Here is a 17,343-nt window from a genome sequence, read left to right on the forward strand (position 1 = left end):
TCTTCTCTTCTAGGGGTCCCTGACACAAACCATTTTCAAATGGGGGTACGCGGCCAAAGATATATCAATTTGGGGGCTGCTGTCGTTTAGGCTGTTAGGACTGAATACTACTTCGCAGAGCGACGGTGTTGCTCGTCGTTAATAGCAGACTTGCAAGCTCGCGTTGTGGTTTCCTGGTTAAATAAAAGGTTAAAAAAGCAGATGGCGGGTTAGGGTTCATGGTACTGTGAGCTGATAGCTAAGCAAATTCTAGCGAGCGACTAAGAATAAATTAAGCCTAACGCCGACAATCATGCTTAAACTGATCTTGTGATCTTCTGATGCATGTTCAGTCTTTAAATTGTTTCTAATGCCATGGCTTGCTTTTCAGGACCGTTGGCCAACTAAAAACAGTGTGTGGTAAAAGATTTGCACACTGTCCCAGGGATCTAGACCAGTGATTCTCAACCCGTTTCATTTCAAGGACCCCCAGTTTGATATGCATTGGGCCACACAGACCCCCATTTGATACCATTTATCTCTGGGATTTACACTGTAAAATCCTCAGTGTTCATTTAGTGTATTTGGTTCTATTTGTACACACAGAGTTACAGACCCCTGGTGGTCCCCGGACCAGACTTTGAGAAACGGTGGTCTAGTCCCTGTTCAACACTGCTTGGTATTTATACACTCGGCAATGATCACTATCCACTGATGACTGAGGCCGCAGTGGGCTGCCGTTAGCACTAATAATAGATTATTGGAAAAGAGGCCTTCCTTCTCTTGTGGGTGTTAAAAGTGGTGCTGTGTGTGTGTGTACTTCGTCCATGGATGCGTGTGTTAAGGGCAGTGGTTCTCAGACTGAGGTCTGGGAACCCGCAAGTTACAGGTATGCAACTCTGAGAGCACACTCTCAGGGTTAGGATTTTATAGTGTAGATTGGGGTGCAAGAGATGAAAATGTTATCGAAAGGGGGTCGTGAACTAATGCACGAACCTTCCTTAAAACACCCAGGACAACGCTCCACACGTCCCAAACTCTTCCCCCTCCTGGCTCCCATACTGTGGAACAACCCAACCCTAACTCAATTGCAGTCAGAACTGCAGACTCACTCCCAATATCCCGCCGTAATCTGAAAACCCACCTCTTCAGACTCCACCTTAGCCCGTGGCACTTGACCTAGTTATGACGACCATGCAGGCTTACTATAGTCATTTTGTTCTCATGTTTTTGTTACTTAGGCTTGTTTTTCTAGACCACAATGTTAAAATTGAGACAGCAGGTTATTTAGACAGCTGCTAGGTTTGTTGTTTACCTGGTATCGTATAGTTTCAATGTACAGATTGTTATTTTGATAGTATTGTTTTAGACTGATGCTAGGTTCTTGGTTTACTTGTGATGCTAGTTTAATGAGGCACTACACTGTCTCTCTACAATTGATGTAGGTGTTTACCTTGCTTATTGTAAGTCGCTCTGGATAAAGAGTGTGTGCGTGTGCGTGTGTGTGTGTGTGTGTGTGTGTGTGTGTGTGTGTGTGTGTACCTTGTCCCTGGATGTGGGACACGTCCAGGCCTTCTTTCAGCCGGAGGATCACAGCTCCGTACTGGAAGTCGAACGCATCACTGCAAAGCACAACAAACACACACATCAACGTCTGAGTGTGATTACAGGAAGACTGCAGTTTTACACTCAATACACAAACAAAACAGCTGAGATCCGCTCACCCTGACGAGGAAGAAATGGTTCCGGCCACTAATGTCAAATAAAGGACATCTTTTTCATCTTCACAACACTTTCTATGAATCTCATGTCTAGAATGCATTATAAAACATACTCATAGTGCATTGTAATCTGCTTCATTATAGTTAAGAACCCATAAATATTTTAAATGTTTTATAACAGATACTTCAAGCATCATAATACTTCATAATTGCTGGACACTCGATGACATTTCTTTGCTCACAGTGCATTGTCAAATAAAGCATTTTAAATGAGAGATTGTGGGTATGTGTGTGTGTATATAAAAAGGGATATGTAAAAAAAGGAAGCATGTTGTCAATTCAGAGATTACCAGGCTGCCCATCCAACATGCGTGTGTACATGTGCTAAACTAAGGCCAGTTATTGGATTACCAGTAATAACGAGCACATTGCATGGAGTATTAGTCATCATTTTAATGGAAGCGGACCTTCCAGCTTAATGCCATAATCCCACTGTACTCCAATCATCCAGAGCAAAGCTCACATGACCGCCTCAGGCTTTTATCTAACTTCAGTATTTATGCATCTCAGTGAGTCAGCCTCATTAAGCCCCATTCATACTTTGTTGTGAGCGTCTAGCTCTTGCCATTTTCATCACACAACAATTCACATTTGCAACGTGTTGCGAGCTTGTAGGTGGGCTATTTTTGGCTCGTATCGCCGTTGTGCGATAGTAGTTAGTTCCCAACCCTTTTTTCCTTGGAGCCCCCCCCTTCTTACATCTGAAGGGATGAGACCCCCCACACATGTGCAAGCAAGCACACACGCAACGCACGTGTGCATTTGAGACATGTTAACCACTTAAAGGCCTAAATGTTTGTGCGACAGGAAGCAAAAACAGCCATTCGACAAGCTCACAACACGTGGCGGTGCAACGTGCTAAGAGCTTGTAGATAGGCTCTTTTTTGGGGTGGGGGGGGATTTTTCTGCCTTTATTGATAAGAAAGTAGGCTGACCGGGATCGGGAGTCGAACCCGCGACACGCTGTCAAGCTGGATTACCAGCATATGTGGTATGCGCCTGGACCGCTGGGCCAGCGGGCGCCCCAGATCGGCTCTTTTTTGCCATTTTTAAAACAAAACAAATATAAACAATGTTTTCTGTATGACAAGTTGGACTGACATCCCATTGATAACATACAGTGAATGAAAGCAAGCTATGATTTTCTGCAAAATCTTTAAAATGTTGGACTACCTCCAAACATTGTTGGACTTAACCCCCCCCCCCCAATTCTTCTACGTGGTTAAAAAGCAAAACGGGTGTTGGTACTCACTGGACCATGTGACAGTAGGTCTCTACGTTCATCATGTCACCGTCTCTCCAGTCGTTCTTGAAGCCCAGCACCAGAGTGTTGGGCCTGAGCCGACCCAGACCTGCAGCCTGCAACACAAACAACCACAACACTGTCATGCTGCTACCGCCGCTGTCGGTCAACACCGTTACTTCTCAGGAAATGACAAAAAAGAACTTGGGATGAACTTCGGGATGTTGGATTCAAGAGGCTCTATGCACACAGCAGTCATATTGGATAGGATTCAAGAGGCTCTATGCACAGCAGTCATATTGGATAGGATTCAAGAGGCTCTATGCACAGCAGTCATATTGGTTAGATATTGGGCCTCTTTCCTTACTTGATTCACATTCCCAATGATGCTAATGAAGGCTCTGTTCCATTTAGTGTAGCACAGTGGTTCTCAAACTTTTTAATTTCAAGGACCCCCATAACTCTGAGAGGGTACAAATGGAACCAAATGGACACTTACGGGTCCATTTGGTTCCATTTGCACCCTCTCAGAGTTACACATACGTAAGGGGCCATTTGGAACACCCTCAAGGAACCATGAGGGTTCCTGGACCCCACTTGAGACCCACTGGTGTAGCAGAGTGTTTCCAGTGAGCCAACATGCACAATATCAGCACCCTGACTCTGTTTGACCAGAAAGGAACAGAGCCTTCATTCGTATCATTGGTAAGTCCTATGAAGGAAGGAAGGAGGAGGCCCAATTGATTTAGTCACAAGCTCTTGATAATACTTTTCATTGGTTCAATATTTATAAAAACACACAGGCAGAATTAACCACTTTCAAAATGAACAAAAATAGCTATTGATTTTTGCGCGACGGTCTTGCACAACAAAGTAGGGCATCCATTTATTGATTATAAAACATAACAACTTGAAACATATACACTGCACAGCTACTCAAGTGAAGGTACTTTGCTACTGTCCGCCACTGCTCATGTTCCACGGTGGTGTTTTCTCACCTGTAGCAGGTACTGGCAGCCTTGTCTCATGTCTTCGGCAAACACAGGCGTGTAGAAGGCCTTGGTCTCGTTCTTCAGCAGCCAGCGTTGGTAGCGGGACTGGTCGGAGGCCAGCTCTTTGAAGTTGGGCCGCCGGGAGCCCTGTGAGAAACGCGCCCAGACGGTGAGAGAGAGAGAGCAATATGTGTCATGAATGTGTCACTACGGATTTGTCACTACACATTTCAATCCTGGCTGCAGGTGGTGTGCATGACGCAAGCGTGAACATTGACAGGTTCACGCTTGTCACGACGCCTGTCAGAGTGCCTTACAGTACCTGCCAGCTCGACTCTCACTGAAAATAAATTGCTAAGCAGTCGCTTCTCGTGTGAAAAAAACATTCACATGAATGTGCATAAAGTGAATTTGGTCTCTCCTTGATTAACCATTTAAGCCCTAAATACACTTCGATATACGACAATTTTAGGGACTACATTCACTATTTTAGGGGCTATTTTGCCCCCCCCCCCTTTTTTTTACACTTTTAGGGACACCAGGTTTAAAGTGACTAAGTAGTCTTGTCTGTACCTCCATAAAGAGCACACGGTGTAAACCTCCCCTAAGCCTGGATAATGTATCTCCATTAACAGAGCGTGTTCATTCCAAGGGCCTGGCATCAGACTGTCTCTCCTTCCCAGAACAGGGGTGCTAATGGAACACGCGACCTGCAGGGCAACCCAACCAGCTCCTACATCTCTGAAGGCCTTTGTGTTCCACAGAATACGCCCTCCCCCCTACCACCCCAGGAATAGGAGGAATGCTTGCACCCTCCTTCCCCGCGTTTCGGCCACTTTCGATTGGGGAATTTAGTAATGTAACGGTGGCTGGCCCGGGCCGCACGTGGTGCACATTTGAGGAGCAGATTACATCACGGCCCCTCATCAACAGCAAACTTCCTGGCAGTACAATTTACTCGCTTCGAAGCGCCCGAGAAGAAATCACTCAACGGAAATAATGGCCAACAAGACTAAGAGTCTAAAAATCCCGCTCCCTCCATTGGCTTCCGGTTGCTGATCCAACCCTACAACCCCTCCCCTTGACGCTAGCGATTGACAAAGACATGGCTACCATGCACACGTTCTCATGTTTTTGTTACTTCTTGATCACAATGTCAAAAATGTAATTCCGAAAGCTTTTTTTTTTCTTCAACAGATGCTAGGTTCATCGTTTACCTGGTGTCCTATAGCTTGAATGTACAAAATGTTATTCAGATAGTATATTGTTGAGGCAGATTCTTGGTTTACCCGTTATCCTAGATTACTGAGGCACTACACTGTCTCACGGAATTCCATGCGTGTGATTACCTTGCTTACTGTAAGTCGCTCTGGATAAGCGCGTCTGCTAAATGCCTTAACTCGTAGATTGCCAGGTACTCACAGTGCGAACGTGTCCACAGATCAGCAGGCCAACGTTCTTGGTGAAGGAGTGGACCAGGTTGAGGATAGCTGGACGAGCGTTGGGATATCCGGTCATCACCAGACACTGAGGCCTACGAGACAAACACACAGGAGACACCACATTAGTGTTACAGTTGTTCCCATACTCATGGAATAAAGCAAAACAAAAGGGAAGAAAATACTGGATTTGTGTAAGATTATTATTTTTTTGTCTGGAAAAGAAAATGTTTAAAAAAGCGTGAAATCACATCGTGAACCTAGCATCGTGATTGGAATCGTATCGCGAGTTGAGTGAATAGTTACACACCTAATGATTATGTCTGTATCATTTAATGTTTTGGGGAATAAATACGGCATATTAAAAATAAATAAATCATGTTTTAGTGATTACATTAACACATCCACCGCCAGAGGTTAATCTCATAATGTACTCACCAGTGCCAAGGTGTTTTTGTTGTTTTTTTGTTTTTTTCATGTCGCCATAGATCTTGTTAAAATCCTTAAGATTGAGCCGTGAACGGTCTGTTTACATCCGCGAGATCTCCCTGTATCTCCCAGTGAAGACCGCATGTCAAACGGACTTCCATGACTGTAGTTAGAGCGGATTACGTTAAACAGTGAAATGCGAGGAGAAAAAACTACAGGAAGAGAATTGAGTTTCAGTTTCGTCTGTAGAATGGGAGCGGGCGTGATCGTCGAAACCGGATCCCAAATAATTCTATTTCCTGTCATCAAACCGGAAACGGAAGTGGATCAAAAAAAATCCGAAAGTGCACCCGGACCGCGCATGCGCGAAAAGACCGCAGCCCGTAGGACTACGGGCTCGGCGCTTAACCGTTGGATTTAACGGCCCGTAGAACTACGGGCCCGGCGGTAAAGGTGTTAAGGTGCATTGTCCCTGGTTGGAATAACGTGTTCCTTCCACGCGCTACGTCCAACCGGGGAAACTCCCCCCTGTCAGGTGACAAGAAGGTCAGTTGGCTCTCGTGCATTGAAGGAGGCATGAGCTCGGCTCTGGGCTCCCTAGCCTAGCGGGGGGAGTGTCGCACCCAGGATCACTTAGATAATTGGCACCGGGTGAAAAAGGGTTACAAAAATCGTGGGATTAAAAAAAAAGTGCATTGTCCCTACAAACACACATGTGAATCAAGTAAGGAAAGAGGCCCAATATAAACAAACAAAGTGAAGTAAGTAAAGTGAACAGCTCTTATGTATATTCCCGGTGCTCACATGAGCAGCTATGATTTCCTCACATCTCTCCTTGTGACCTTGAGGACTCACGTCTCAGGGAGGATATCAAAGCAGACTTACAAGGACCAGAGTAGCGCACATGAAAGCAACTATGTTAAGTAGAGCAGGATTTAAAAGCCTGCCAGCCCACCAACACACACACACACAAAACACATAGGAAATATCCGAGACGACAAATTGCGTTCTAATCTCTTTGCTGGCCTGTTGCCATGGGAAGCCTATTTTCCAAGACATAGGGTTTAATCCCAAACGGGGACGAGTTCCTGCACTGTAGCCGCTTAACAATGTATATTTACAGTTATATAACATTATGGTCAGTTTTATCCCCATAAATTAATGAACTACTTTGTTATGCTAGTGTCACATACAATTAGCTAAAATAGCTACAAGCCCTGTGACGCGTCGTGACCTTGTAGATCTGCTAATTTTGCCATTTTGAAAAAACAAAAACATATTAAGTGACAGCTAGTGTCTGTGGGTTTTTATGAATATCGAACCAATGAAAAGTATCAACAAGAGCTCATGACTAAATAATAACTACATTAGATCCAATGCAACACAGGTCCCCCCGCCCATTTCCTGAAAAGTTACATTTTTTGGATACAAGGTTTCCACCCGACAGTGACGATATGTTACAAGTAGACTTTAGTAACGGGTGCTCTAGCCTTTTAACCCTGCCATGGTAACACTCTGGAAGACAACAATTACACTGCTCTAATCCCGGTGGGGTGGGGGGGGGGGGGGTTTGGGGGCAGCAGAGGAATGCTGGGATATAGAGGTCCATGACAGGAAAAGATTCCCCAGGCCTCTGTCTAAGTGTTTGAAAAATGTTGAATCATTTAAAAAAAATTAACACAAATCTTCTCTTCTGGGGGGGGGGGGGGGGGGCACAGAACATTTTTAGATGGTGGTCCGCGGCCAAATACACATAATTTTGGGGGTCCTTGCACAAGAAAGTTTGAGAACTACTGATTTAGAAGGCATTTGTGGAATTGGCCTCAGGTCTTAATGGGTTAAAGCAATAAAGCATGTGTTCCATTTGCTACAAAATCATTCGTGATGACTTACAACTTTAATCCATGTGAGCGTGTTTGCAAACAGGACTAGAGCTGTGGTTTGTTAGTTGACACAGGCACTTTAAAAACGGTCATTAACTTCTCTCTCTCTCTCATATATTAGTATACAGTACATACAAATCTTGGCAAACATGTGGCACCATGCATTAGCAACAAGATGATACACGTGTTGAAATACGACGTTCCGTTTCACTGAGATCTCATCGACTGACTAAGCCGTAACGAAAGTGATGTACTGAGAACTAAATGCATGACAGCTGATATACAGGAGGGACATGGAATGTCATTTTTAGATGTATTTGGCTATTCAAAAATGGCAGATACACAAGCTCATAGCGCGGCACGAAGTTCTGCGCTACGAGCTTGTAGATCTGCCATTTTTGAAAGATCATGAAAATGTGTGCAAATCTTTGAATAGTCTTTGCCGTTTTCGCTGGCAAGGGGACTGTAGACGGATTAATTAATTAATTTCTGGCAGTGATTGAGTAAAAAATATGTATATTCAAATATTTGCAAGATTTTTCAAAAATAGCAGATCTACAAGCTCATAGCATGCAGGGCTTGTATATCTGCTATTTTTTAATAGCCAAAATATAAAAGGACAAAGTGGTTACACAGCTGCGTTCTCGGTTTGAATGGGTTAAAGGAGCATTTCACCCATTTTCAACCTCATCTTCATAAAACTGGTCCCTGCTGTTCTACATACTGGAAACCAGGTGATGAAATCACAGGCTTTAACCTTTGCTTTTATATGAAATATCCGAGATCATTTGGGTTTTATGGAAGATGCTTCTGAACACGCTAGTTTGACCACTTCAAATGTTCTAATCTTAAAATAACAACCAAAAATAGCCTACATTATCTACAAGGTCTCAATGGCTATTTTCGCTGTGCAACATGCTTCCATTATAGAAGACATGCTGGTTCCTATGGAATCCAAATGACTGAAATCAGTCGTGGGGACTTAAGAACTTGTACACAGAGGGAAAAAAAATAGGTTTAACAGCGAGTGGCGAAACGATAAAGGAAAAGAAGAAAAAAAGCGTGCATGATGGCGGTGGTCACCTGAAGTTCTTGATGTGATCCTCCACGCCGCTGAGGTGCAGCGTGTGCGTTAGCGCCTGGTGGTAGGTCAGAGCCTGGGTGGACGAGCCCCAGTTCACATCTGGAGAGGGAGAGAGAGAGAGGGGGCGAGAGAGGGAGATTCAGAGAGGGGGAGAGAGAGAGGGAGGGAGGGAGATTCAGAGAGAGGGGGAGAGAGAGAGGGAGGGAGGAAGATTCAGAGAGAGGGGGAGAGAGAGAGGGAGGGAGGGAGATTCAGAGAGAGGGGGAGAGAGAGAGGGAGGGAGGGAGGGATATTCAGAGAGAGGGGGGAGAGAGGGAGGGAGGGAGGGAGGGAGAGGGGGAGAGAGAGAGGGAGGGGGGAGAGAGAGAGGGAGGGAGGCAGGGAGAAAAAAGAAAGAGAAGGGGGAGGTGAGAGAGAAAGAGAGGGGAGGGAGGGGAAAAAAGAGAGGGAGGAAGAAAGGAGGGGGAAGAGAGAGAGAGAGAGAGGAAGGGTCATAGAGAGTGGTGGGAGAGAGAAAGAGGTAGAGAGGGAGAGAGGGAGGGAGAGAAAGAAAGAAAGAAAGAGAGAGAAGGGGAGGATAGAGAGAGGGAGACAAAGAAAGAGGGAGGGAGAGAGGGAGGTTGAGAAAGAAAGAGGAAGGAGAGAGAGAGAGTGTGAGTCACCCATGCAGTGTTGGGTCAGCTGCGATGTGTTGCATGTGTGTGTAGCTGCATGTCAAACTGAGCACGTCTAAAAGCTATAGAGATTTGTTTTCTTCCCGTCAGTGTTTTTCTAGTCTCCTTAGGGTCAGAGTGCATGTGAGTTCGTGAGCGTGTGGGTGGCCGGCAGCCATGGGCGCCGCGCGCCGTTCAGATGCCAGCGTGTTTGTCATGGTCGAAAAGGTCAACTGGCTTGCTGTCTGGGACAGAGGACATGAATGAAAATGTCCATTTCAACGTGGATGCTCTGTTTCCACCGCTCAGAAAATTACTTCAATGAAAGATTTGTTTCCCCCGCATACTTTTTATCTTTTCACTGATACACAGTTAAGTCCCAATTAACAGAACAGTTTAGGTATAACATTTGAATTGTGAGAAAACCTCCTTACGGGCTTATTCACAATAGGTAGAAACGGCTTTCTTTTAAATTTTCCATTTGTCTGATATGAAAGGAGACTGACCTTTGGCATCATCGCAGTGGCAACGTTTATGGCTGTGCAAGATGTATGAAATCATATAGCTCATATGAATATATTATTCATAATGTTTTAGACATTTTGCGATATTTCTGCAATACTGTGATATAACAATATTATCGAATGTGGCTGAAGCCTACAGGACACACACAGGCTGCCAAATGATACAGTCCGTTTTCGAAAGGAACCTCAATATTATTAGGCGAATCCAAGATGGCCGCTGCTGCAGCCCTTACCTGGCTTCTTGTAGCTGACGTAGATGTAGAGCCCCAGGACGATGCCGTTGGTGAGCAGGGCGGCCCACCAGTTGATGACGAACATGACCACGCAGCACAGCACGGCCCCCGCCAGCGACACCCACATGTTGTACCACTTGAAACTGGGGCGCCATCCTGCAGGGTTACGGTTAGGAAGAGGTTACATCATGCCACGTCTACTATGTCAATGCCAATATCATCATAAATGTTACCCGAAAAAAACGACCAATGCAAAAGCTTTTTATCCCTGCTGAAAATGCAAGGCGCTCATCTAAAAACACACAAAAAATGTAAAAGAATTCCAACGCTCAGCACAGAATAGATGTTCAGCTCCTCGTCATGCTGTTGATGTTTCCAGCATAGCGTTTTTCCTGTGCTCTGGAGAAAAGAAAAACAAATGTGTCGAAGGACACCCCTAAAAAAAAAAAACTAAATATTTGGTAAACGAATAAGAACTTTGAGGGACAAAGGAAACGTCATTGATGTTCCCCCACAAACAAATCTGAAACCTAAGACAGAACCTGCCCTAACCCTTCAAACAGAAGACCAAATTCAGAAACTATAAACAAAAATTCAGTCTGTGACTGGTATCCCAAACACTGAAAACAAGGGGAAAAATCCCAATAACAAATAAATATCAATTTGTAAGTGATGTTACAGTACTGAATATTTCAATGCAGAAAGACTAAAACAAGACTGGGATGAAATCCCAGTCAACAGCTGGCTACCTATGTGGATCTAAACCCAACACGTTAACCAACCCTAACCCTTCATCAAACCAAAGACAAACATAAACATAAACTAAATTCAGTCGGTGCCTGGAATCTCAAATGCTGAAAACTCTTCAAAAGCAAAGAAATACATTTCCAATAATAATAAAACAGTTGTAAGTGATGTTACTGAATATTTTAGGATATTAAAATAATGCTGCTTATTAAAGGGAGTATGGATATGGGCATTGATTAAAGAGTTAACCAGTTAAGAGACGTCCGGTATCTAGTAAGAAGCACGTTGTTCAGGTGGAACCACAGGAACTAAACTAGTGGGAGTTTTAGTACATGATGAACAAGTTGGACTGTTACACAATGATACGCTCTAGAACAAGCCACAGACACAAATGGTACGTTCTTATTAAGGCATGTGCCACATTTATACTATGCTTCATTTCACGCCCCATGTCACGCACAGGAAAGCGCAGATCCACGAGCTCTGCCTTTAAGGATAATGGCACGGTCACACATCTGTGTCAGAAGCGTTGTAGCCAATGCATGCCGAGGAGTCACGGTGCGTTTTAACAGCGGGCGATTCAGGATAGTATTTTACGGAAGTGCATTATATGTCTATGAGAGCCGGCAACTACTGGCGATAGGGCGAAGTGGGCGGGGGGGCGATGAAAGATGGATTTTCTTTATCTTTTGGACGAAGTCGCCCGGCGATCGCCCGAGAGTCGCCCGCTGTTAAAACGTACTGTCAGGCTCGTCAATTTTGTCTTTCGGGGTGTTGGAAGTTCCTTTGACTTATGTTGGAGTGTTTGGCTAACTGAACGAAAACTACAAGCCAAATGGCTGCCAAGTGGGGTCAACCGCAGCGCTTAATTGTTATTGGTGGTCGCCCGGTTCAAGTTCAACAATGTCAAACTTTTCAGACGCGTTGGAAGCGTAAAGCGTTGCGTCGGGACGCAGCAGTGGGACACTCCGCCCCCCTTGCTCCCATAGAATGGAAGTGAACGCTGTGAAGCTTCAGAAGAGTTAGGTGTGACCGTGCCCTCGCGTCACGCACCAAAAATAGCCGATCTAACAACGCACCACACTGCAACATATTGTGAGCTTGTAGATCCGATATTTTCAATGTATGACACCGGCGCGCAACTAAGTATAAATCGGGCCATTGGCTCTCGTGCAACTCACCAAAAGATGCCGGCGATTAGACCCGAAGTGGTACGAAAAGATTTGGGGTCAAGAGCCAATCAAGTTGGGTTAATCAGGGGCGGTTTTGCCTACAGCATCTTATCAAGTGGCGTACCATTTGTGTCTATGTATTTACTGTATTAAACTGCCTGGAGGAAAAGCAGAATCAGCATGGAGGATTTTTTGTACCTGATGTTCTTCAAGAGCTTTGGTGTCAAGGGAGAAAACACACACACACAGACACACATCTCTTTAAATCATTTGATAACAGTTATGCACATGGCAGCTGTTCAAACCATAGGAAATGTAACAATGAATGGTGGTTGCCATTTGTCAGTTTCCTTAGACAGGACTGCAAAGGAGAAAAAAAATACATTAATAGAGATCGCCCTCTCTGCCCGGCTTCCCTTCCAATTGTGTTGGTTGGAAAGCCAGGCCAAGCCAGATGGAGGGGAGGATTCCAACAACTAGAGACCACGGTGGTGGACAGGAACTATATCGTTGCTGTCGGGCAGAAACCTCTTATCTCCATATTTAAACTTTTTGTGTTTTTCCGTAAAGTAACTCCCTACTTGATCATCGCACAAAAACATCAAAAGTAGCAGATCCACCAACGCGGCGCGAAGCGACACGTTTTGAGATTGTCGATTTGCTACTTTTGCCGTTTTTTGAATTTGAATCTAAAGGTTTTGGACATATGAGGTTTCCAACCGACAGAGACGATATATGGCAATCATAATGCTAAAAGTAGACCCATGACAATACATCAATATGTATCAGATTGATGGATACATTGATTTTATCAGACTGATACATTTTCATAGTGCTGATCAACAGGTATTGTTTTGCTATCACTAATTATAACAAGTTCTCTGTTGTACAATGAGGTTAACATACTGCTACACTAGGGGGTTTGTTAGCAACAAACATTTTTGGTTTAAACTAGGGCTGAATCCGCCTGCCAATCGCTGGCAACCATCTTAGGAAAGCAATTAACTCGAGGCTGTGAGATATATTATACTACAAATACCGCTGTGGTGCTGATAAACACGGCACCTCACAGAACATTGCTTAAATATCTATCAACTATATGTATATGGCTACTTATTATGGCTGATATTGACATATTGTCTTGCTGTTCTGCAAGTTGACAAAGTTGAAAGATGAGGGAAAAAAATCTTCATTATCTTAAAGGTCTAATGTCCTTTCAGGCCCCATCACCTCCCATCGCCGAAATTGCAGATCTACAAGCTCACAACCCGATGCATTGTGAGCTTGTAGATCGGCTATTTTTGGCACGTGACAGCGTTCGTACGACAACGTTTAAAATCAGGCTTTTATCCGTCAGCCATTCTTTTGTATTTGTCTTTACATGACAACAGAGTTTTCACAAGATAAGAGTGAAATGAGTGTTTGTTTTTACCTGGTGAGTTGGCCAGAGAGGCGTGGAACACAGAGAAGTTGATCAAAGCGTAGGAGGCCAGGAAGAAGTTGGAAATAATGGGAGCGATTATATTCAACTCCGCTGAAAGAAGAAAAACATTCATGATTAGGCTTCCACACCTCCTTTTAAAACTTTCACACTGCAAAATGTGTGCAAATATTTATTCATTTCAGTAAACCTACAAGCTCACAACACCATTGCACTGCAACGAGTTCAGAGCTTGTAGTTCCATCAAATTTGGAACCATTTCTGGAACCGGTGTTATCACACTTGTCAGAGCTGGTATGTGGACTTAATTTCAAGGACCACCATAACTTTGAGAGTGTACAAATGGAATCTTTTTTAAGGGAACCGTTAAGGAATCAGATCGTTAAGAGGGAATTGTTGGTTGAAAAGCAGTGCAGTGGTTCTCAACCTTTTCAGGCGCTGACCCCCCAAAATAATCTGGGGACCCCCCCACCCTGACAAGCAATTGGAAATGTAGGAGTTGAGGCATTACAACATTTTTGACTCAGTTCCACAGATAAATATTGTGAAAATAGCCGATCTACAAGCTCACAACGCCTCGTGTTTGCCTCCTTCTTATATTATGTGACAATTTGGCCAACGTTTGACCAGTTTTTATAGCATAGTTTGTCTTTTTTCTTCACTTTCTTTTTTGAGGCATTAGAAAGGTCTTAAAAGTCCTTAAATTGTCACTTCATCTGGGGATCCCCCCCCCCCCCCAAATTATGTGGGGAACCCCCTGGGTGTCCCGACCCACAGGTTGAGAACCACTGTCCTAAAGGATCCCAACCCTGGTTGAATATTGAGGATTGTTTAACCCATTTAGACCTGGAACACCTATGTTACTTTACCTTTCAATCCATGAACCCCTTTTGGGGTTCTTGTTGCCATGTTCAGTATATAGCAAAATACATTTTTGTTAATTTTTGAATAAATATTTTTCAGAAATCTTAGGTCAGGATTTAGAAGGCGATTTTAGAATCGGCCTCAGGTCTAAATGCGTTAAAAAATGATGCTAGTTGTCCAGAACGCGACAAAGGTTTGAGAAGCAGTGTCTTAGAGGAGAGGAGCGGTGAAGCTGGTCACATACCGATGAGGATGAAGGCCAGGGCGATGCAGAACGTCAGGATGTATCCTCGCAGAGGCTCGTTGTTCTTGCCGTAGCCTTTGGCGAACATGCTAAGACCTGGGTAGATGTTGTCTTTACACAGGGCCTACGCAAATGTGGGGGAAAAAACGCTGAGTTAAAATCATACTGTGTGACATTCATTTTAGTAGTCTTTTAGACAGACATCCGTCTATAGTCTGTTAGAACTGCGATTCTCAGAATTCAGTTCAAAAATAAAGCCACGGATGTACCGCTCCATAGCAAATGCTGCAGGTTCCTAGCGTCAACGTCTGACGTTGCCAGACTCGGAATTTTAAAATACATAAATAAATACACGCTGAAAATAGCAGATCTACAAGCTCACAACGCGTCACAGTGTGACACGTTGTGAGCTTGTAGATCTTCTATTTTCAGAGCGCAACCAAACATAAAATGACTTGTTCTACTGGATCTCCTACGTCCCTCCCTCTAACATTTTAGTCTAGTTTTTATTTGCTGATGAAATTGTCAATATATTTAGTCTTAGTTTTAGTCATGACATCTTTTATTTAGTTTTTGTCATTGAAAAAAGGCAGTAATTTTTGGTCATAGTTTTAGTCGACAAAATTAACACCCGTGTAACACAATAGGGACGTACCTGGAAAACCTTGGGAGCGCTGACCAGCGAGGCCAACGCAGAGGACAGCGTTGCGGAGAAGATTCCTGCTGTGATGATGGGGCCGAACCCAGACACCACGCTCATCACCTGTAGATGGATGGATATATAGCTTTATTGATCCCGCGGGGGGGAAATTCGGGCACCAGAGACAGCACAGCAGTAAACGTTACAGCTATTTTTTGGGGCCCTATTTTTTGATTATTTGGACCACAAACGAAGAGTGGGAACAAATGGACCAATTCCAATATTTTTTGACACACTATTCCTATTTAATGCTTCATAACACAACGCTAACCGGATCGTCCAATTTACGTCTGTGTGGCCTGCATTGCGATCCCATACCTGGAAGTCGTTCTGGAGTCCGAACTTGCATTCCGAGGGCCCCAAACCTTTCGGCTGACATGAGGAGAAGTCGTAGCCGAACTTGCAGGCTGCGTCAGTGCAGTTGGCGAGGAACTGTCCGCTGAGCGTCTCGTTCAGCGCGACGCCCGTGGCGTCTCTCACGATACACGAGCCTGAGTCAACCAAGGAGAGAAAGAAATTAGATTTTTCGCATTGTCAAATAAAAATAAATAAATCCTGTATAGGTTTAAATGCTGCTGGGAGAAGATGCTAGCACCTAGGTTTATTTTTTAGATAAATTTAGGTTCATCGTTTACCTGGTATCCTAGTTTCTTTGAGGCACTACACTGTTCTAGAGTTCATGCTTAGTCTACTCTTGTCTACTCTATTGTGTTGCAGATTAAACGTTTTCATAGATTCCATAGATAGCTTCATAGACTTGTTTGACAGCACTATCATCAGTGTATGTTGGATTCATGTTGATGTGTATTTTCAGACATTTAACCACGTGAACCGTCAATACTTGACCTTGAACTCTGTACTTGGTCCGCTCTTTTTTCCCTGTACACCAAACCTCTTTCCCTGTACACGAAACCTCTTTGCCGATCTACAAGCTCAAAACGCGTTGCAAGCTTGTAGATCGGCTATTGGCTGAATATTGGCTAAAGTTCTCCTCAGAATAGGGATGCTAGGGTTGAAGTGGTACATGTAAGAACAAATTATCCTATCACAAAGATTTGGCGGCCCCCCTGTAGTAACTCTGAGGACCCCCTAGGGGTCCTGGACCCCCTGCGAATTGAGAAGCATGCGTGTGGCAGTGTTACCTGTAGAGACGGCCACTCCCAAGTAGACGATACCAGTGATCAAGATGGCCAGGAGGGTTCCTCTGGGAATCGCCAGCTGTGGGTCCTGCAAGTACAAATCCAAACATCCACCAGATCATTATGAGTTCTTATTATTATTATTAGTTCTTGTTAACCACCTAAGCACTATACATTGCTGTATAATGGCAAAAAATATTGATTATCACCTATAAAACATGCATTGCATGCATTACGTACTCTCCCTGTGGGAGAACAGTTGGTTCCATACAAGGGATCAGATCGCTCATACATGGGGAAAAATGCATTCTATAACAGCGTTTGATGCTACTTTATACCAAAGTGTATTGTATGTATTATTATATGTATAACTGATTAATTGTTTTCAATCATCTTAATTTACCTCTATAAGCTGACAGCAGCCATCATCCATCTGTGTTACCCTAAATATATTCTTGTAAGGCAGCCACTTCAAGGTTTCAATTTTAAGAACCCCAGTTCGATTAAAATATGTTATTTCTAGGACACCAATCTACACTGCAAAATCTTCATGTAAAATGTGATTGATGATTGTGACCTAGACACCAACAAAGACCTATGAATGAATATCCCACGATTATGCTGGTGACGTTCTACTTACAGCCAGGTCTCCGGAGATGTTGGCACCTGCCAGGATGCCAGTGGCAGCGGGGAAGAAGATGGCGAACACAGAGAAGAAAGTCTCTGAGTCTCGGAAATCCGGACCCATGTTCTCCATCATAATCGAACCTGACAAAGCAAGCAAAAGGGTGTGATG

At 44.0% G+C, this 17,343-nt stretch overlaps 1 protein-coding gene across 3 annotated transcripts in view; it reads right to left on the reverse strand.

The window, feature by feature from the left end:
• Positions 1-17,343, reverse strand: part of slc12a2 (solute carrier family 12 member 2) — a 67,463-nt gene that overhangs the window by 18,730 nt on the left and 31,390 nt on the right. For all 3 annotated transcript variants that reach the window (XR_013932547.1, XM_080419757.1, XM_080419756.1), the window contains exons 8-19: positions 17,188-17,315; positions 16,551-16,635; positions 15,727-15,899; positions 15,364-15,471; positions 14,709-14,832; positions 13,592-13,693; positions 10,241-10,396; positions 8,830-8,929; positions 5,418-5,529; positions 4,002-4,142; positions 3,013-3,119; positions 1,522-1,601 (exon numbers count right to left, since the gene is read on the reverse strand). Coding sequence is in view for 2 of the 3 variants with exons in the window: in XM_080419757.1 (XP_080275883.1) it covers positions 1,522-1,601; positions 3,013-3,119; positions 4,002-4,142; positions 5,418-5,529; positions 8,830-8,929; positions 10,241-10,396; positions 13,592-13,693; positions 14,709-14,832; positions 15,364-15,471; positions 15,727-15,899; positions 16,551-16,635; positions 17,188-17,315 (1,416 nt within the window). In the remaining variant the exon portion in view is untranslated. The remainder of the gene's footprint in view (positions 1-1,521; positions 1,602-3,012; positions 3,120-4,001; positions 4,143-5,417; positions 5,530-8,829; positions 8,930-10,240; positions 10,397-13,591; positions 13,694-14,708; positions 14,833-15,363; positions 15,472-15,726; positions 15,900-16,550; positions 16,636-17,187; positions 17,316-17,343) is intronic.

This window comes from Gymnoscopelus braueri, assembly GCF_963280865.1.
Source record: "Gymnoscopelus braueri genome assembly, chromosome: 22".
Taxonomy (NCBI): Eukaryota; Metazoa; Chordata; class Actinopteri; order Myctophiformes; family Myctophidae; genus Gymnoscopelus; species Gymnoscopelus braueri.